This window comes from Callospermophilus lateralis, chromosome 4 (genome assembly GCF_048772815.1).
Source record: "Callospermophilus lateralis isolate mCalLat2 chromosome 4, mCalLat2.hap1, whole genome shotgun sequence".
Classification (NCBI taxonomy): Eukaryota; Metazoa; Chordata; class Mammalia; order Rodentia; family Sciuridae; genus Callospermophilus; species Callospermophilus lateralis.
In genome coordinates this window covers 68,121,719-68,143,574 of record NC_135308.1, presented here as the reverse complement: position 1 = coordinate 68,143,574, position 21,856 = coordinate 68,121,719, and the positions used below count along the sequence as shown (strand labels likewise).

General features: G+C 53.4%; 1 protein-coding gene across 1 annotated transcript in view; it reads left to right on the top strand.

Moving 5' to 3' along the window:
• The window catches only part of Tspan11 (tetraspanin 11), a 73,432-nt gene extending 54,634 nt beyond the window's left edge, over positions 1 to 18,798 (top strand). Inside the window, exons 4-8 of the mRNA XM_076852551.1 lie at positions 3,372 to 3,446; positions 4,477 to 4,581; positions 7,278 to 7,436; positions 7,739 to 7,825; positions 14,245 to 18,798. Coding sequence (XP_076708666.1) covers positions 3,372 to 3,446; positions 4,477 to 4,581; positions 7,278 to 7,436; positions 7,739 to 7,825; positions 14,245 to 14,304 — 486 coding nt within the window. The 3' untranslated portion in view covers positions 14,305 to 18,798. The remainder of the gene's footprint in view (positions 1 to 3,371; positions 3,447 to 4,476; positions 4,582 to 7,277; positions 7,437 to 7,738; positions 7,826 to 14,244) is intronic.
• Positions 18,799 to 21,856: the final 3,058 nt, after the last annotated feature.

Sequence of the window (21,856 nt, the reverse complement as noted above, 5' to 3'; positions counted from 1 at the left end):
TCACACACCTGAAGCCAATCTGCATGGAAGCTGCTGCCTGGAGCCAGAGGGCATGCCCACCAAGCACCCTGGCTTCCTTCCCCTCAGATCCCCAGGCTGGCCCTCACCTTCCTCCCACGGCATCTTCACACTCTGGAGCCCCTCACTCCACTCAGCACTGGTGCCCCTCCCCTCCCACTGTCGGCCTGTCGATTGCTAGTCCGTGGGATGCCCCAGACAAGTCTCTGGGGAGCTATCCTGCCATTAATTCGAGCAGTGTGTGTCCCTGTCTCTCCCTTTCCCTCCTCTCTCTTCCCCACCTGTCTTCAGCAGCAACTGCAGCAGTGGCTTCCCCAGGGGAGCAGCGTGACATGGCCACATCTTCAGGACGATCACGCGTGTGCCAGTTACAGCTGACAGCACTGATGGAGGGAAGGCGGGGGGCAAGGTGCTGCCTTGTCACTGCCAGCAGCTGTGGCTTCTCTCTGACAGTTACAGGCACTCTCCTCCCACCTCGGGGGGCCCACAGGTGTGCACCCAGGAGGCCTGGAGGTAGCCAGCCCTCAGGGCCCACAGGTCCTGTGTGACAGGTCCGGGCTGTCCTCAGAACCTCGGTAGGGCAAGGGGAGAGGAGGGCACTTGGAACCAGCAGGAAGGACAGCCACACCAGAGAGAATTTAGGGACCCAGTACCCAGGGGCCCCGAGGAACATGAGGTGGAGGAGAGGGAAGACCCTGAGTGACGATGCAGCCACACTCCGACACTGTCTGACGGGATGGGCAGCTCCACACATGGCCTGGGATGACCGCGCCGCCTCTGGCTCACAAGCACTGTTCACCTCACGCCTTTGGGCTGTGAGCCCTGGGAGGGAAGAAGGAGAGAAGAGCATCACAAAGCGCATTTCCCCTCCTGTAGTCCTCCCAACACTCAGGGTGGGCAGGGCAGGCCATAGAGCCATTATCCACTGGAGAGGAAAGGGAGGCCGGTCCCACAGTCAGGGCCACCATGCATGGCCCTAAAGCTTGAGTCCTCCAAAGGCGACCAGTCAAGGATGAAATCCAGCCTGAGCAGCTCCCACGGAGCCACTGTCTTCTTACTGGAGAACATTTTCCTAATTGACACTAAGGCATTCATGGTCACCCAACCAGAGCCAGAGAGTGGCGGCACCGGACTCAAGCCCCATTGGTTGATGGCCACCAGCCTTTCAGACCAGGTTTTGGGCTTTAGTTCAGAGGGCAGAGGGGGACCATCCACAGACCCACCTGCCAGCTCCCTGCCTGAGCTTACCCTGGGTCCCATTCAGAACCATCTGTAGACCATGGGGCCCAGGGAACATGCCCTCATGGAACCTGCCACCCTCTCCCATCCTCATCCCAGCACCCGGGAGCTTGGGATCCCCTGTCCAGATGGCCTAAGCCTCCACGAAGGGTCTGCCCTGCAGCTGGGGAGCCACTGGAATGTGGACCCCTGGTCGGCACCCTCTGCTCCACCAACCCAGCCCTCCTCTCCCCTCCTCCCTTCACCCCCCCACCTCTTTATCTCCCTCTCCCTGTTCCCTCCCAGCCCATGGGGGCCTGCCTTCTTGACTCCTGTAAGAACACGCCAGGGTCCAGCCATGTCCAGAGGCTCCTTAACAGTGCAAAGCCTGGTGGGAGGGGAGGAGGGCGGGCCTGTCCTGCTGTCACAGTGCACAGCCAGGAAGCCCCAGCAGGAACAGAGCTGAAGAGCTGCCCTGGGCCTGGAGGAGGTCGGCATGGTGACGGCAAGAACAGACCGCAGGGCTGCGAAGGCTGGGAGGCAGCATGGGGCAGGAAGGGGCCCAGGAGCCCCCTGGACATCAGCCTGGGCCTTCTCCTGAGTCTTGGTTGCACCGCCCAGCCAGCCCCTCTGGCCCCCCATTCTCTCTTTTTTTTTTAATTGATTTTATTTTTTAAATACATGACAGCGGAATGTATTATGATTCTTATTACACATATAAAGCATAATTTTTCATATCTCTGTATATAAAGTATATTCACACCAATTCATCTCTTCATACATGTACTTTGGATAATGATGTCCATCACATTCCACCATCATTAACAACCCCCTGCCCCCTCCCACCCCTCCCACCCCTCTGTCCTATCTAGAGTTCATCTATTCCTCCCATGCTTCCCCTCCCTACCCCACTATGAATCAGCCTCCTTATATCAGAGAAAACATTTGGCATTTGGTTTTTTGGGATTGGCTCACTTCACTTAGCATTATCTTCTCCAACGCCATCCATTTATCTGCAAATGCCATGATTTTATTCTGTCTTATTGCTGAGTAAAATTCCATTGTGTAGATATGCCACATTTTTTAAATCCATTCATCTATTGAAGGGCATCTGGTTCCACAGTTTAGTTATTGTGAATTGTGCTGCTATCTCTAGGGTATATAAAGAACTCAAAAAGTAAGCATCAAAAAAACAAATAACCCAGTCAATAAATGGGCCAAGGACATGAACTGACACTTCTCAGAAGAGGATACACAATCGATCAGCAAATATATGAAAAAATGTTCATCATCACTAGCAACTAGAGTAGCAATTAGAGAAATGCAAATCAAAACCACTCTAAGATTTCATCTCACTCCAGTCAGAATGACAGCTATTATGCATACAAACAACAATAAGTGTTGGCGAGGATTGGGGGGGGGGTGGGGAAGGTACACTCATAACACTGCTGGTGGGACTGCAAAATGGTGTAGCCAATATGGAAAGCAGTATGAGATCCTTGGAAAATTGGGAATGGAACCAGCTATTCCTCTCCTTGGACTATACCCAAAGGACTTAAAAACAGCATACTACAGGGACACAGCCACATCAATGTTTATGGCCCCCCATTCTCTAGCCACCTGGGCCCTGGCCACTCCCTGAGTACGCTCTACCCCTGCCTCCTCCTCCACCTGAAAATGCCTCCACATCCTCAGAGATGCTGCTCAGGCTTCACCGCCTCCAGGAAGCCTTCTCTGACTGCTCACCCCACCAGGATCCTCTCACCGTTTCTAGAGCTTTCCTTACAGTAGTATTTATAGCATGGCATTGTAACCACTTATTTGTCTATCCCCTACCACAAACTTTGAGGGCAATAACCACCTTATTATGACACCCGGCACCTGGAACCCGGTGGGCATTCAGTGGGGAGGCGGATGACTGGATCACAGCAGAGCAATGGCAATGGGTGGAGGAGTGAGTGGGGCACTTGGGGCCAGCAGAGGTCGTGACGTCCTGCTGGTAAGAGAAGGAAGATGGTAGGTGATGGGGGTTCCCAGCTGGTGTCTCTACTGCTCCCATTTTTTGGGGGGGGGGATTGTTTGTCCCAGGAATGCTCTGATCCCTGGTGGTGACTGTCCTCTCTCCTTGGTCCTAGTATTTCTGCCTGTTGCTTGTCATCTTCCTGGTAGAGCTGGTGGCAGGCGTCCTGGCCCATGTGTACTACCAGAGGGTAAGTGGAATCAGAGGCCCATTCTCTGCCAGTGCCCTGAAGAAACAATAGCCAGGAGGCTCTGAGGCTGTCCCACTCAGGGTGGTCCTGGTCCCCAGGCCCGAGGACCCTCTGCACATCTGGATCCCATCTTCCTCTCTGGGTTCCAGCCATTCTCTGCTGATGCTGATGGGTGCAACGTGGGAGCTGGGGGTGGTGGGAGTTCCCCGTGGGAGGTTGGGCCATCCCTCTCCCCTTCCAAGGATAGTTAGAGGTTGAATCCATCTGTCAAAGACATCCAGGGGAAGGGCTTGGGGCAGGGTGACATGCAAGACCATAAAAGGGAGTTCTGGGGGCTGGGGCTGGGGCTGGGGCTCAGTGGTAGAACGCTTGCCTTAGACATGTGATGCACTGGGTTCGATCCTCAGCACCACGTGAAAAATAAATGAATCAATAAAGATATTGTGTCCATCTGCAGCTAAAAAAATAATCTTTAAAAATGAGTTCAGACTTTTCCTGCCCAGAATGAACAAGGTAAAGTGATCAGTCTGGTCCTCTCCCCTGCTGTGACCTGGGAATCAGGGGTTTGAGGTCACGTGCAAGGTGATTTGGGGTTGCTAGAGGGTGTGCCACCATGCTGGTTAATTGAACCAGTGTCCACACAGTGCCCACAGGGTAGCAATTGGTAATGCTTTGAAGATAACCTTGTGATCAAATGCAGATCCACAGCTATTGGAAAGCAGCCGGTGCTAGCCTCGTAGCTCTGAGTGACCCTTGGTGACCCTTGGTGTCTCTTCCCCCACCTCTGCTCCGCTCTGCCCATCATGCCAGGGCCCTCACAGTGGCCCTGATTTTTGCAGCATCCTGTCTGTGCACGTCCTCAATGCTGTCTCTGTGGAGGGTCCCTTGACACTGTCTGAGGTACCCTACCATGGCAGCGCCCTCACCCACGGTGTCCTGGACTTAGCTGGCAGGACTTTGGAGCACACCTGGGCCCTGGAGTGTGAGTTGGGGTTCTCCTGACACCCACCTTGTGCTGCTCCCTCCTCAGCTGAGTGATGAACTGAAGCAGCACCTGAATCGCACCTTGACTGAGAACTATGGGCAGCCCAGGGCCGTGGAGATCACAGCCTCCGTGGACCGTCTACAGCAAGATGTAAGGTGCCAGGCAGACCCAGGTTCACAACCTGACTCTGTTCCTTCCCACCTGTGTGACCCCGGCAAGTTCCTCACCCTTTGGAGCTTCCATTGCCACGTCCCTAGGGGAGACTGACTGGAGGTAGCCAGGAAGCAGGGCAGGGCTGGCCTAGGTTGTTCCCCATGAACCTCATGGGGAATGCGAGCTGTAACTCTGACCACACCCAGCACATGAAAGGTGCTTTCTGAACCCTCGTTCCTTTCCTTCATCCTCCTCTGCCTTGACCTCTCCTATAGCTTTGCCTGACCTCTTCCTCCAAATCCCTCATGCTGACTTCCCACTTGGGTCCCCTGGAGCAGGAAGCAGGCCAGGCCAGCAGAACTCTATCTAGTCAGGACAAAGATAAGATGCTCCTTTCCAGGCCCTTCTATCCATGAGCTGCCTTTCTCCTTCCTCGGGGACCTGGGGGCCAAGACGCCAGGAGAAAGAGCTGTGACAGGCTCTCAGTGAGGTGGCCACAGAACTGCTACAGAACAGAACAGAGAGGGCATCTTTCCTTCCAAAAAGAGATGCAGCTGATCCCCCAGTGAGGCTCACAGTCCCAGCCAGAGGTAGGGAATGGGCAAGTGACCTCAGACCTGTGCTGTCCAAAATGGTGGCCACTAGTCATAGGTCACTTTTATACTTAAATGCAAAACTCAGTTCCTCTCATGCTTGTCACAATTCAAGGGCTCAATGACCACACATGGCTAGTGGCACAGATGTAGGACATTTCCCAATTCTATTGGACAGCCCTGTCCTACTGGTTCCATGATGGAAAATTCCAAGCAGCTCTAAGTGACCACTATGCTCCCAGTCCCCCTGCCATCCAGCCACCCCACCCAGGCCCAGGGCCTTGCTCTGGGACCCATAAGCATCAGACAAGTAGAGGAAGTCAGTGGGTCCTGAGCGCCCAGGTGCCATGGCTCAGCCCTTCCCCACCTCCTTCCCCTAAGGCTCAGGTTCAGCTCCCAGTCAGGGTTACAGGGAGGAGTCTCTTCTCTCAAACAGGGACCAGGGACAGATGTATACACACAGAGGCACACACAACACACTTAGCCAGGAACCAGGATGGGCACAGGCTGCTGGTCTGTCCCGAGCTCAGTGTGCACCTGCTGGGCCTCCCAGGGGAAGAACTGTATGAGACAGCGACTGGGACAGAATCCCTGCCCCGGGCACTTACTCTGGAAGCTCAGCTCACAGCAGATGAGGTGCCGGGTGCTTGGCTGGGGTTCCCTTGGACTAGAGGGGAAGGGAGAGGGGTTTACAGGGGAGACTGACCGGAGGTAGCCAGGAAGCAGGGCAGGGTTGGCCTAGGTGGACAGGGGGAGCCGCAGGTCAGGGTGGGGACGTGTGAGGAAGGGCTCCTCTGAGAGCAAATGCCATGTTGCTGACCAGGATCTGTGTGGACAAGGACATGTGGATGTGGGCCTCAGACTCACCAAGGATATGGCTCCCCAGCCCACATGGCAGGCAAGAGAGACCAAGCCCCAAGACAGCAGTGGCTTCAGAGCCGGCGCCACCATCAGGACCCTTCAGCGGCACCACATGTATGCAAATGACAGGTGCCCATGTACCACAGGTCACTCGAGGAAGATGGTGACTCCAAGTCCCTTGTTAATAGCTAGCTCTCCCCAGACCCTTTCCTAAGTGCTTACCTCGCAACCTGTCCTCAGAACAGCCCTGTTGGGGTGGCTTTTGTTGTCCCCATTTCACAAGTGGCACAGGAATAGCAAGGTATACGCACAACATGCAGAGACACACCATGTACGACTCCTGTGTGACTCCCCCTCGCACTGTCCCTGGCCCCCTTCCTCCTCTGGGCCACATACGGGCTTCTGTTATCTCTCCTACTAACAGTAATGAGAAGCTCCCCCAGGGCAGGATCCCCTCCTGACTTGTCTTTGAGCTCAGTCCCCAGCTTCAGTCCTGGCACATAGTAGGTGCCTAAGAAACTCTTGTTCCCTGAACTCTGAAGTACCTGCCTGCCACCCACCCATGCCAAATTGCAGAGACCACTTTGACGCAGCCATGTCCCCCAGCCTACAGAGGATTTAGCTCCCAGTGCCTTGACTCATAGGGATAAGAAGTGATCAGTGTCCATTCTTTGAATTAGATTCAGCCTGGGCTGGCATTTCCGTCCCCTGGGCACTGAAGACCACCCAGGTCCTGCTCAGCACACAGCAGCCCTGTGCTCAATGCTGAGCTGCCATATTATGCGTGGGCTCTGGGACACTCTGTGCCCCTGGGGTATGGGGACTCTGATAGCTTCAAAGCCAGAATGGGGACCCAGGAACCTCTGGCAAGGATGGATCCCTGTCCCCAGGTCCTGCCTCACAGATGACCAGGAAATGTCCCCCTTGTTGTTTTGCCCCAGTGGGTCCTGGCTTTGCCACCTAGTGGCCCACAGCCCCACCCTCCCAGGACCCCAGTCGCTATCTACCCCTAGAGTCCCCAACATAGTCTTCTTAAAGGACTGGGTGGCTTCCCAAGGTAGCAAACAAGTGTCCTGTGGAGAGGACCCCAGAGGGACCTGTTTCCTGGGGAAGGGGAGGATGGCAAGGAGAGGTTGCAGGGGTTGAATCTGTGGAATCCCGAGCCCTGCATCCCCGTGACCCGGGGGCCCATGGGGCCCACCCAAGCCCCTCTCACCTCCGGCCTCACTCTCCCTCTAGTTCAAGTGCTGTGGGAGCAACAGCTCGGCTGACTGGCAGCACAGCTCCTACATCCTGTCTCGGGAGGCCGAGGGCCGCCGGGTGCCCGACAGCTGCTGCAAGACAGTGGTGACACGCTGCGGCCAGCGGGTCCACCCCTCCAACATCTACAAGGTGGAGGTGAGTGCCCCAGCTCCAGTTGGGAGCACGGTGGGGGCCAGAAAGGCCATCCCAGGCAGATGGGAATGGTGCTGGGGCCTCCAAGGGTCTCAGAGCCCTAAGACAAGCAGCTCCTACTGGGAGAACCCCAGAAATCATGGCGTGAACCCTAGGGCCCCTCAAGAAGCCTGGGAGTGATTCCAAGGCTGGATCCCCGCCCTCTAATCTCTGGCTTTCTTCAGCCTCTGCTGGACCCAGTGGACAGCCAGCCCGGCCTCGCCCCTGCTGGGCCGAGGCTCGTGTAACCCTTGGCTCCATTGCAGGGAGGCTGCATCACGAAGCTGGAGCAGTTCCTGGCTGACCACCTACTGCTCATGGGGGCGGTGGGCATCGGGGTAGCCTGCCTGCAGGTGAGTTGCAGTGGGAATCAGCACAGGGGCTGTATGGAAGCGCTTGGGGTCCCTCTCCCATTGACCAAAATAAGTGGCCCTTTATGCACCCATAGCCTGCCCTCCCCTGCCCTACCTGTCTTCTCTCCCCTTCCCTTTGCAACCAAGGATGAACCACAAGGTCAGTCTCTTCCCCAGGGAACACTGAACAACTTGAACTTAGAAGGAACAGGGACCTGGGAGGAGTCTGAGTGTGGGCTCAGGTATGTGTGTGCACCCTGCGCGTGTACAGCCTGCGTGTGGGTCCTTGAGTGTCTGCATGCACCTGGGTCTGCCTGGTTGGGATGTGTGCCGCACACGTGCTGAGATGTGCTTGTGCATATATGTGTGTGTGTGCATGTGTACCAGCACTCCCATGGTATGTGTGTGTGTGTGTGTGTGTGTGTGTGTGTGCACGTGCTCTCCTCTTGTACACCCAGCTGTCTCTCCGAGGAGGGCAATGCCCTTGGTCCTGTCGCTTCCCTCCACACCACCCCCAGCCACCACCCAGGAAGCTGGCATCATTGACATCAGTTGCTCCAGTCAAGGGCCCAAAGAAGAGGAGCCAGGAGGGGACTCTTAGGGGCTAGGCAGATACAGTGAGCTCAGGTCCCTTAGGTCCCCACCTCACCCTCACCTGGCACTTGTACCCTGATGGAAGGTCCTTCTAGAGGGAGCGTCACATCCTGCAGTCCTGCCGTAATAGCAACTAGGGAAGGCCAGGGGCTCTGGAGTCAAAACACCTGATCCAGTCCTGGCTCTGCTCCTGTGGGATCTTGAGTTAAGCTGTTAAGCTGTCCTTCAACTTCATGCAGAATGCAGGTCATTTCTCCAACCTTGTAAGTTCTAAATAAGAATTACAGGTTGCATGTCACCCACTCAGTTCTAAATAAGAATTACAGGTTGCATGTCACCCACTTACAAAGGCCTCCATAAGTGGAAGCTGTCTTCTCCAGTTACCTGTGAACTTTAGAATATTTTCAGTGGCTTCCTTTCATCAGAGCCTCACAACAACCTGAGACCAAGCCAGGTGGGGAGGAGATCAGGAATTGAGATCTGGAGAGGCCACGTATGTAAGGTGTCACACCCTGACCGGACACAGAGATCTCCTGGATTTGGTTCTTTGCTCTCCCAAACCCCTAACCCCCACACAGAGGTCTATGAAAAAGAGACATTTAGAGTGCCAGTGTCACCTGGCTTCAGGAGACTTCCGGTGTAGGATCCTTCCAGAACAGGTGCTATCCATACACAACAGTGTGTGGACCTCGAAGACCCAGCTGCAGTCTTTCAGGCTGAGAAGAAGGTCCCCAGCCTTTGGAGGAAGACCCTTCTTGGTTCTGCCACCTACAAATCATGTGTCCTAGGGCCAGTTATTTCATCTCTGAGCCTCGGTTACTCATTTGTAAACTGGTGTACTTATTCTTTGGCTGGATCACGAGAATTAGCAATATGCATGTAAATCACCAGAATTATTGCCGAGCATATAACAGGTGTTCAGTAAATGAGGCTCATCATTCTCATTATTTCTACATGGACATATTGTTTCAAAAAAAAAAAAAAATCTCCAGTGGTTTCCTGGCAAGAGCAGCCTGCCTCTATGTGCCCATTTACCTGCGTGGCCCAGGGAGCCCCAGATGGACTTTGGTGCACTCCCCAGCACAGGCCTTCTGTCCCATTTGCTGAAACCAGAAGAGTTACCACTGGAACCCAGGGAAGGGGCCACTCTGTGCCCAGATCTTGGCTCAGCTGAGGTTTTCAGAAACCTGTTACTCCAGCAGTTGGGGGGAGCCTGCTCTATATGGATACAGACCAGGCCTGGTCTACTTCTGACCATTTCTTCATGATCCATCTGTCCAGAGAAGCCATAGCCAAAGGTACAGAAACCAGGGACGTCGAGTAGGACCGCAAATGCCTTGAGCCCAAGGTCAAGGTGGAACTTTACTGGGCAGTGCATCACAAGCCCACTGAAGTTTCCTCCCACTCACAACCCCCAACCTGGAAGGTTGAGAGGGAGTTTCACCTGGCCGGGGCTGTGGATCTCAACCCCTTACCCATTGTTCCCCTCTGCAGGCCACTGAGCCTACTTGCAGCAACCAAGCCTCAGGTTAGAGCTCCCTCTGCTGGCCAGAGCTGGGCACTAAGCTGCCCCAGTCCTCTAAGTGGGCTGAAGCCTCTTCCCCAGACCCATATCCTCCTCAGAGCCAGAGCAGACACCAGATACCTCCCACACACACTCATCATGGCACTTTAGAGACCCCCACATTTCAGGATGTCAAGCATAAGATGGTTTCACAATGTTTCCTGGTCCCCGGAACTGGAGGAAATCATGTTTGGGAGTCAGAGGGCCTGGATTCTACACATAGCTCCACCTCTTGCTGTGTGACCTTGCTGTGTGACTGAACACCTGTTATATGCTTGGCAATAATTCTGGTGATTTACATGTGTGATATTCCATTCCTTCTCTGAGCCATATAGAATTGAGGGATTGAACATTTTTTAGCCTTTATTAAGCAGCAGCATCCACTTTTTCTTTTTTTTTTTTAAACATTCATTTCCTAGGACACAATACAATGCCTTTATTTGTATGTGGTGCTGAGGATAGAACCCGGGTCCTGCCCATGCTAGGCAAGCACTCTACCACTGAGCCACAATCCCAGCCCCAGCATCCACTTTTTAATGGAGTTTCCACATAGGACCCCACTCTCCATTAAACACAGACGGCAGAGCAGCTGATAGGATTGACACAGGAGACAGGACTTTCATGACAACCCTCTCTGTTCTCATGACCCTGAGCCACACTTGGGATTTCTGGTGCAGTTTAAAAACCATTGACCCAATCCATCTCTCAGGAACCTTCTGACTCTAATGTGTGATTTTTGGGGGTAAGATTCCCTTCTCAGTAACCAGTTATCTTGGGATTGATGTCCTGCAGCATGCAGGAATGTTAAAGCAGATAACTTGTGAACACTCTGAAACCAAGCAGAAAGTTCACGGAGTGTTGCAACCCTGACTTCAGCCAGGTATCGGGCCACGTGTGAATGTCGCCTTGCAGACCAGACACTAGGCACTTATAGGTTTAGGAGAAATTGTGACAACTAGATGAGCACGCTGGGAGAGAGAAATGAGATCAGTGTCAGCCTGGCCTTCAGCCTCAGACCATCTCTTCCTAGTTTTCCTAGTGATCTCAGGGATGGCCCAGAGTTGCCAATCAACTCTGATAATGGGCCACATCTGCAGAGAGAGCCGGTCTGTTCCTGATAAAGCGCGCAGGGAAGAAAGAGCTCGGTGGGTGGAGAAGATGGACTGAAAGGGAGTTCGAGTCCTCATATTTAAGTCTGTCTTGCTTTGCATCCAGCCTATGACACAGAGCGGGGGCCGGTAATCTGCCTGGGTTGTCTGATGCAGATGCAGCCACTGGTAGAAATCAGGAAGAGAGCCAGGATGCTAAGGTGCCAACTCAAGCCACACCAAGGCCCCATGCTTTGGTTCCAGCCCCACCTTCCCAGTGTGATGAGACCTCTACAGAGTCTCCAGGGTGGTGGTCCTCAACTTGTCTGCACATCAGATCCCCTGGCAAGCTTTAAAACCCCCCAAGGCCCAGATCACACCCCAGCACAAGTAAATAAAATGGTCTGAGACTGGCCCCAAGGTCTCGGTGTGTCCGCTAAGCTCCTTGGTGGTTCCTTAGTACAGTCAGGTCCAGAGTGAGGACAGGTAGGCTGGAAGTCAGGTGTGGGCAGTGTCAGGAGATGGGAGAAGAAGGCACTCTTCTTGGTGCCTCTAAACCACAGCAGTCATGTGGGGGAAGGAGGAGACTTTTCCCAGGTGGCTCCAGGAGACGGGCAGAAGCTGTAGGTGGAACTTACAAGGAAACAGATTGGAGACCTTTTTAACAACCGCAGTTAACCCACAGTGGTCCTTGCAGAGCCCTGAGTTCTCTGGGGCTGCCGACTGGGACAGAGGTTGGGGCCAGTGCGGATGCTAAATGGAAGAATGCTTTTCATCAAAGACAAGGCCTCCTGGGAGGGCACCTGTTCCTTCCAGCAGGACCCACGGACTCCTCTGTCTACCTTGGCCATGTAACTTGCCATACTGCAGGCAATGTTGGACCAGGTAGGGACCATGAGGCTCTTGAGGTGCCCCCACATCATAGACTCCCAGACCAAAGAAGACCCTGCTGACTGGACCACTGCTGTCAGTTCTGATTGCACATTTCTAAATACCCTTGCTCAGGTTCTGGGTACTCAGGTTCTGCTCATGTTGTCCTGCGAGGAGTCCCATCTATGGGGTAGAGAACCCCTAGGCCCATCTTATTCACAGAAAGTGACAGAAATGGGGAAAGAACCAGGTGAGGGAACAGCATGTGCCTGGCTGGCTGGTGGGGGTGGGGGATATGCTAAGGGTCCAGGTTAGGGGTGCTGTCTGGCTTAGGGGTCAGGAGGGTCCTAGTTTTTTGTTTTGTTTGGGTTTTTTTTGTTTGTTTTTTGTCATCCTGGCTTTTAAAGCGTCTTACTCTGGACCAGTGAACAGACTGGAAGCTTTTTTACTGATGGAGTGAGATTTAAGGCTCAGAGAGAGATAGAAATGTCCCCCTAGGTCACACAGCCCATCAGTGCTTACCCCACATAGAATGCAGCCCTCTACCACCCCAACATTCCTCGTGATTGGATGTAGGCATGTTCCAAAGCCCCGAAAACTCGCAGGACAGCCAACATTGGGATCTATAGGTCATTAGAAGGAAAACCAAAAGGTCCTTTGGAAATGACCTCCTAGAATCTTCCTGGCCCTTCCTCCCAGCTCTCTAATGAGGTGCTGGCTTGGAAATGTCAAGAAGGCTGAGAGCATGATGCCTGCTTGTTAAAAATATCCTATACGTGGCCAAGTGCTCTGCCCAGGCAGCTCCCAGAAGAAAGCACTGTGCCCACACAGGCCTGGCCCAACCTCCCCTCTGCCGTGTCCAGCTCCTGCAGTCAGCTTGTCCTGTGTCTGGGAGACGCTGATGCTTGTTCAGGACCCCTTCAGTTATTATTCTTTACCTCTTTGCATGATTCGGGGTGTGAAGTGTGTGCATGTGTGTGTGTGTGTGTGTGTGTGTGTGTGTGTTATGCACACACATCTTCGTGAGAGCATTGTTAACCCCTCTGCATGATTTGGGGTGGGTCCGTGTGCATGTATGTGTGTGCATGTCACATGTGTGTGCATGTGGACACACATTAATTAGTGTGTGGCCCACACACCTCTGCCTTACTGTGCCTGTCCTGGGAAGAACCTGGAAACCCACATCTCCTGCACAGATGTGTGTACCAGGGAACTCAGTTCGTTCATGCTCCTGGCCATGCACGTCTTCATCAGCCAGTCCTTCTCCCTTTGGCTAGAGCCCTGTGGCCACCCAGGTCTGCATTGCCAAGATTAGAGGGGTGAGGGGGGGGAGTGGGGAAATTCAGAGCATTGTTCCTGTATATAAGGAAATCTACCTTCACCCTGTGCTATGGAACAATCATGGGGCTGTTCAGACATAACACCCCTCTCCTGTGGACAGAGAGTCAAGATCCAACATGTCATTTTCATTATCAAAATCATGATGACCGTCACAGGGCTTCTTGGTCTGACACATCCCCATCTCCTTCTCCTTAATGCATCCTTGGTTAAGAGGAGGAGGAAGAGGGAGGAGGAGACCCCATGAAGAGCAAAAAGGAAGAGTAAAGGTCCTCTGCATTTTGGAAATGGGGAGCGTGAGACCTGGGGTGGGAGGCGACTTTTCTAAGACTGCGTGTGCCCCAGGCAAGGTGTTGTAGCCCCTTCCTTTTCGGTGAGTGCCTGCCCACAGAGGGACTGTCAGGAAGGACTCCTAGGCCCTGGGTCTGCATCCTGAGATGATTGACAGGACACACCGGTGCTCCTCCCAGCTTCCTGGTGGCTTCTGAATATCAGCCAAAGCATGTTTGATGCTCTGGAGTCCAAGAGCAGCAGACTCGAGGTGGACTAGAGAGAAAGACACTTCAGCTCTAAGGAGGGAATGGAAATATCACCACTGAGTAGCTAATTAAATCGGGCCTCCAGAGCAGACCTGGGATCACCGTGCCAGCAACATCTCCTGGGAGCACCTCACTCAGGCTGCTAGGGGTGTAATCTGCCAGGTAACAAGACCCCAGGTGATTCATGCCCATCAGAGTGTGAAAAACATGCTCTTGGACAGTAGTTCTTAGAGTGTGGTTCTCCCATACACACCAGCATCACCTGGGAGCAGGTGAGCAATGCAGGCCCACCCCAGGCCTTCAGAGGGGGAAGGGCCCTAGGATCCCATCATGCACTCCAGCGGAGCAGCCTGCTCAGGGCACTGCAGCCAGTGACCTCATGGGGTTCTGATTTCCCTTTGCTCTCTGCTCTCTCCTTCCTGGCAGATCTGCGGGATGATTCTCACCTGCTGCTTGCACCGGAGGCTCCAGCGGCACTTTTATTAATGGTCAACCCTGTCTCCTTCTGGCTGTCCCTCACAAGTACAAGGGCCTACATCTCCACATCCATCATCAGGCGTGACTAGAGCCATGGACTGCCTTTACCCTGTGCCCAGGCCCGGGGAGCCCACCAAGTGCCTGGACGGTGACTCCTGCTCTTCCCACCTAGGCAGGGACCCTCAGCCCCCACCCCTTCACTTCTGAGCATTCACTGCCAGAATCCTGGGCAGGGAATGATCCTACCGGGACAGAGACAGAGCCCCTTGCCAGGCATGGAGGACAGTAGGAAGGTGAGAGCCCTTCACTCAGTCCCCTTGTAGCTGGAACCTGGAAGGAAGGCTGGATTCTGGGTCCCTCTGGGACTCCTGCATTGCGTTGGGTGCTGAACAGCCTGCATCTGGCTCATGCCAGGGACATCCCGGTGGGGCAGTTAGGAATGGCTGCCTCCTAGTAAAACTAGCCAGTCCCTGGCCTGACTGTTTCCCACACTGTCTTATTGGAAAGCAACGTCCTCCTATCTGCATTGCTACCTGCAGGGCTGGGAAGGGAGGCTTGAGGTGGGCCACCTGGTAGTGCTGCCAGGAAAGGAGTAAGAGCCCTGCACCCTGCCACGCCTCCTTCGTGGAAGAGATTCCCCCTGGAGACCATGGCCCCAAGCTCCAGCCTCCAGTAATATGCACATAACTCCTGTTCCAAGGCTTATTGTCCAAAAAGCCAGGTTTTCAAACTATCTAACTGCTAACATCCATGGATTTAAAAGCCCTCCCCAAGTGGACCAAATCAGACCTAAAAAGTCAGAGCGACAGAGAAAGGGAAGTTCTGAGGAGGGGTGCCCTGCCTGGACCCCACTTTTCCTGAGTCCCTCCCTCTCTCCCTGACCACATGGTCATCACCCTGTTCCTTCCAGGGGCCTCACTTTGCTTCCTTTTCTACTGCCCCAGAGCAGACACAGTCCCTTCCTTTGGTTCTCTTGTGCATCAATGATTGAGTCAGAGTATTTTCAGGAAGAACTTTCCAAATGCTAAGGGAGACCAGAAAGAAGATTCTAGAAAACATAGGGTAGAGTATGTATCAACTCCTAGACCCCCATCGGGAACTGCCCAGGGCCCCATATGACTGTTACTTGAGCAGCTCATAACATAAGAATCCCACTCCTGGTTTCCATCCTTCCAAGGTTCTACACTTCTGCCCACATAGGGGACCCTCCTACTTCCCCAGCAAGAAGGGGTGGCACTTTGTTACACTGAGGGGGAGACCACCTTCCCTCCCACCCTATCCAGCCCTCATTCTGATGAGCACAGCTCTTGCTGACCCGGGCTCATCCTGGAGGAGGAACATTCTCTCCTATACTTAGGGGTGCCCTAGGGGCCACTCACTGCTGTCATCAATGTAGTCCTGAATGGTCCAGACACTGCATCCTCAGAACAGGAAGTAGCCATGTGGACAGAGTTTAGACCAGGCTCTGGGGGCACACTGCTTTCTCCACTCCAGATTCCCCAGGGGCTGCTCACAGCCTGGGCTGGTTTATCTCATCTGCCTAGATGGCTCTGGGGTTGCTGATGCAAATTCAATAAAAAGAAGACAAGCTCTCCCAGCAACCCCAGACTGCACCACAGCCAAGAGAAGTGGTGGTTATCTTAGCTGCCCTCCAACTTCCTGAGACTCATGCAGATAATCAAAACTTGTGGTGACTCCCAGGCTTGCAGAGGGAGGGTGGAGAAAGAGCGTGCTGGACTGGGACCAGTCCTTCCCCCAGAGGGGCCACAGGGGGAGACGGTAGTGGGCAGGGATATTCTGTGGCCTTCTCCATCTGCCCCTGTGGGCTCCCTTAATTCTCAGGGAGATGGGGCAAAGGTGACAGGTGGGCACCATTTGCACAGTCTTGTCACTGACACAGGTCAGGAGAGCCTGACTCATCGGCCCCTAGCCCAAAAGCAAGGCCAACCTTACTGGGGACAGGATTAGCTGTGATTCCTTCCCTGGGCACCATCCTGTGCAGATGGGGGCACGACTGGTTGGAGCTGCAGAGAGGAGAACAGCCCAGAGCTGTTGGGAAACATGACCTCCTTATTCATGCCAACAGGGTCAACATGAGACAGGGTCAGAGGAAGCAGAGCCCCAGAATACAGCACCTTCTGCCTAAGGGCACATAACGGCTGCCATCCAGAGCTGTAAGGTTATGATTCTCGGTCAGATGTGCCCCTCCCTCTGACAGGGATGCAGATCCATGCCTGAGATGTCTCCTCCTGTTCCTGCTTGGAGGCTGTCACAGTCTCAAGTTCCTTGGAAAGAGAGAGAAATATGCCTGCAGAAAATCATATCCTCAATCCTAGGGAACAGGGACACAAAGTGTCCTGGGGTCCCTGAAGCTTGGGTTGGCATATTCTTGCCTTGAGCAGACTAAGCACCCTGCCCTAAGCTCCCAAGGGCAACACAAAGAGCAGAGCATATCCCCAAGTCCCCGGATGACCTGGGAGGGGAAGGAATGAAACCTGACCGTGGTGAGAGTTGAGATGTTTACACCAGTTAGCATCTTTCTCCTTCACTGTAGCCCTGACTCCAGGAGTCTCTCTGGCATGGCTATTTGAGGAATGTTTACTGAGGGTCTCCTGTGCACTCAGAATGTGTTAGTTGCCATTAAATACATTACCTTGCAGTGACCCCAGTGAGAGGTACTAATTTCCCCATTTTGCAAATGAGACAATTAAGGCTCAGCCACGTCAGGGGCCCTGCCTGTCTGTGGTGATGGCTGTCGTCATGGACCGCGGCCAAGTGGACCCAAGGAAGGCCAGGCCCCTCTGCTCAGCATCCCATAGTCCTCGGCCTCTGCAACAAGCTGTCAGCCTGGCACTCAGGTACAAAGTGTCCTTCAGGGACCTCGCCAGATAGCGACAGTCCCAACACCCCTCCCAGGTCGGACAGAGCCATCCCTGGCAGCTCTGAACGTTTGCAAGTTGGTGCAGAAGTCTGGCGTATTTCAAGGTGACAGCCAGGCCCCCCTGGCAGAGAGGCTCAGGCACACTTCCATGATAAGGTTGACACCACAGTGAGAGCTGGGACTGGCCCTCTGCTCTCAGAACCCTCAAACAGGGTGGGGTGGGAATCTCATGCCCATGTGGACATCAGCCTCTAGGACAGAGATGTCTCCCCCCGCCCCATTCTGGGGCCTCAGATCGTGTGCACCCTCAGAGCCACCCTGGGCAGGGATGGGCTCTATGGGGTGATGCTGTCCCCTCCTTTCTATTGAGGCCCTTTTCTGCCTTCTTGCCCTCTCCCGTATTGAGCACCCATTGTTGCTGGGCTCTAGGATGGACACAGTGTCACTTTTGTCCGCAGAGCCTCACTCTGTGCACGACCATAGGGATTCAGATCCGGAAGGGTTCTGTGACCCTGGGGGCGCAGGATATGATAGGTCACTATGATTGGCCCCAGGACCCTCATGCCTGAAAATCCACTTTGGCCTTGATATCTGCAGCTCTGGGCCCCTTTTCAGTGAGGTAAGGAGAGTGAATTGGAACAGTTACCTTCATCACCACGCAACCCACTACCAACGTTGGAAATACTCCCTAGGTACAGGGCCGTGGTCAGCCTGGGGAAGGAAGGGGAGAAGAGGTGGGCCATCTGACCGAGGAGGAAAGCAGTCTTTTGAGTGGCCGCTGGGTGGCGCTCATGTCTGCTGAGGATGGTACTGATCAAGCATCAAACCCAGCAATTCTCAAACTTGCTCTGGTGACATGATCACCTGGGGACTTTTCAAAACAGACTGCAGCCTCCCCAGAGTTTCTCATCAGAAGGCCTGGGGCCAACAATTTGCATTTCCAGCAAGTCCCTAGGAGGTGCTGATGCTGCTGGTCCTAAAACCACTGCTTTGGGCCATATCATAAAGGAAGACCTACTACCTTCTTTCAGATGTCACACCCCCAGGGGTCAAAAGCCCAGCAGGCTGTCTGGCTTGAGCTCCACCTGCTGCAGCCTGCGACTGTTCCCACTTGATCCGCTGGAAGAGGGTGGGATGAAGCAGCCACTGGTGTCTGTTCACAGCCAACCAGGAAAGCCCCTCTCAGCTCTGCATTCTTGCAGCCCTACCCTGATGGATCTGTGACCTTGGCCATGTTGCAGCAGTGGCCTAGGTACCTGGATCCTCTTTCTGGAGGGGGACTAGTTACATTTACCAGCCTGTTCTCCCACCACCTTCTATGTGCCTTGGGACAGCTCTGCTATATGCTCGTCAACCCCAGCCAGAGCACAGTACCCAGCTCCGTAGTATTCTAGGCCTCCCATGATCCCTGTCTCCTTCCTGCTTAGGCAACACCTGTCCCACACCCCGCCCTCTGCCCCAAGCAAGTGCCACTAGTAATTCTAAGCAGCCCAGTGTTTAGAGGCCACTTGGGCTCCTGGAACCAGGTGGCCCATGAATGTGGGTTACCAGAATATTCTAGAAACAGAGAAGTTGCCTTAACTTACTGCTTATAGGGAAGCTATAAGTATGCCTCTCTCCTTAGCTGATTTCATTGGAAGCCCAGCTTCATGTACTACAGGGCTTGACAATAAAGGAATTGTATTAAGGACTGTGTTCTGCTGATCTGTCTTTTGCTCCTATAAGGGAATCCCAGGCTATTGGCTCACCAAATGCACTGTGATCCTATAGAAGCCTCCACGCTGGTCATGGCTCCCCTATTAGCAACCCACTGACCACATTTGTTAGGGTCCTGCTCACCCTGCACCCATCAGCTCTCATCATTCGTTCGTCTGGAAGGACCTCTCCTGCTCACGGGTATCATTAGCTCCTGCTCTGGCTGCAAGTGAGAACCAGGCTCAAACAAGTGTGTTTGGATTGGGTTCTGCTTAAAGTCTCCCACCTTCCGTCTATTGGTATTTTCACACCATTCCTACAAGACTTGAACTGCCTGTGTTAAGAAGCCTGCATTTGGCTTCTCCCTGCTCAGACCACACACACTCACCCTCTCTGGCTGTAGCAGATGGCGGAGTGTGGCGGGAGGTCTGGAGCACAGGGCTCCCTCTGGCTGACTTGCATCCTGGATCCCAGGCCACTTCAATCCAGTGAACTAATAGACTTGCTCCCCCTGGCACCATCTGATCCATTTCCATCCCCAAATCTAGATTTGGAAACTTCCCCTGCCAGCTTACCTGGCAAAAAGCTGAAAGGAAGTGCATACTTTGTCTTTAATGACATAAAATACTCATTTTCTTTAATTCACTCCTCTTTCTAGAAAATTTGGTTGGTGGGGGAACCCAAAGAGTATCTTGGTAATCTGGGCTCAAGGGAATCCCAAGACAGAAGAACTGGGGGGGTGAGGCCCAGGAGGCAGCCAGGAGCCAAACTACTTGCCTGTTTGAACTTGAGGTGGGCCTGACCACTTGCTGTGTAGACAGATTGAGCCACCTGAGGAAGTCCCCAGGCAAGGACCCACCTTGCAGGGTAGTCTGCTTCTCTGTGTCTCTGGGACCTCTTTGGGCAATGTTCAGTTGTTCCCCGAACAACCACAACAGAGTCCTCTATGGTATGGATGTAAACAGGGAATGGCCAAGCCTAGGACATATTCATGGTCCCATTGGCCTGGGACATCTGCTCACCTCTGCTATCACTGTGTGTGTGTGTGTGTGTGTGTGTGTGTGCACATGATACTTGCACATACATGCACAAGCACACAAACATACCTGAGGAGGGACAAGCGCCACTCCTCCCCCTTCTCTGCTGCAAACAGGCGTTGCTGCTGGTGGTTTGCAATTGCTGTCCAAACATCCCTAGCAGCCCACGAGGGCCTTGTCAAGGCAGGCAGGCAGCGGGAGGTGGTTGCTGAAGCAACACCAGGCTCCCCTTGGTGGCTGCTGCTGGCCTGTCAGCTGCCACCACTTCCCTGAAGGTGTCAATGCCTCATGGCAGCCCCACGGGCTGGGCTGACTTTGCTGGGGACCTTGGATTCCACTACTTCCCCACAACTGAAAATAGAGAGGCTGATGGGGTTGCTATGGTTTGGGTAAGTGTCCCCAGAAGACCCATATGTTAAAAATCATGATTGCCAGCTTGTGGCACTATTGGGAGGTGGTGGAACCTGCGGGAGGTGGGGCCTAGTGGGAGGAAGTTAGGTCACTGGGGGCAGGCTCTTGAAGGGGATATTGTGACCCAGGCCTCTTCCTGTCTCTTCTTTGCTCCCCCATTGCCATAAGGTGAGCAGCTTCCTCCACATACTCTCCAGCCACGATATACTACCTCACAACAAGCCCAAGCCATGGGGCCAACAGACTGAAACCTCTGAAACCATGAGCCAAAATAAACCTTCCTCCATAGAAGTTGACTACCCTAGGTACTTTTTTTTATAGTTATGGAAAGCTGACTAGCCCAGGGGTGAGGAACAACTTCCATTAGACTTTTGCAATATTGAGAGTAGCTCATGAACCTCTAATTCTGCTTTAAAGAACCCCAAGCTGGGGATTAGAGATCAAATTCAGCATGTGCTCCCTGAGTGGGACCCTTTCAAGGTCTCTTGCCAGGAAAAAAAAAAGAATATATTAAGAACATACTTGGGGGCTGGGAATTCAAATGGGGGGGCATGGGGGTAGGGAAGGAAAGGACAAGGGCTTCCCATGTCATTAAGTGATATAACACAGGCCACTGCTCATGTTGACTGCCTGTTGGAGGACCCCTGCTCTGGACCTTGGGCCAAGCTAAATCCCACAAATTTGTAACCAGAGGAAAACTCTCTGGGCAACAGGAACCAGCCACAGACTACTGTGCAGTTTTCCTCCCCAAGTTTATGTCTCTCCGCTGTGCCCAGGGCCACCAAGGGAAACTGGTCAGTACCCCAGGTTCATCCCAGTGAGCTCTCAGGTCTCTAGAAGTTCCAGGTGGGCAGCTTCGAGCAGGAGAGTGTGGCTCAAGCACACCTGTGGACCATTATTATTCTTTTTGTTAGCTTAAGCAAACAATCGTCCTTCTCATAGCTGTCTTTAAACACAGCAAAACCCAGATGGCTAAATCAATAGTCTCCCAATCTTCCCTGAATGCTTTAAGAAGAGACCATCACAATGCCAATAATTTTGTGTCCAAAATGACATTTATTTGATTTGTCTTCCCTGTTGCTGCTGTGGGTTATTGAATGCTGCTGCTGAGCCAGCCCAGGGCTAAGCTGAGGCATGGGAAAGCTTGTCCACTCAAAACACCAAACTGCCCTTCTTAGCTTGCTCTCCCTTGTCCCTGGCTTTGGGCCTGGGTGATGATCTTCCTTGGGTTGCACCTTTGGTTTGGGGATCCTGATTCCACCAACTTCTTGCTGAGCACCTATACTGATCCAGGAGCTATCTGGACCACCTACACACATTCTTTTATCTTAGCCTCCCAGCAAATCTGTAAAATAGCATTATCCTCATTTTGCAGATGACAAAACCAAGACAAGTTCAGTGGCTGCTCCAAGGTTCATGTGGACACCAAATGCACAGTGGAAATAAATCTAGCTCTTCCAGTTCCCAGACCGGTGCTCCTGCCGTCCACACCATGGTACATCTCGAATGTGAAGTTCGGGCATGCAGACGGCCAAGA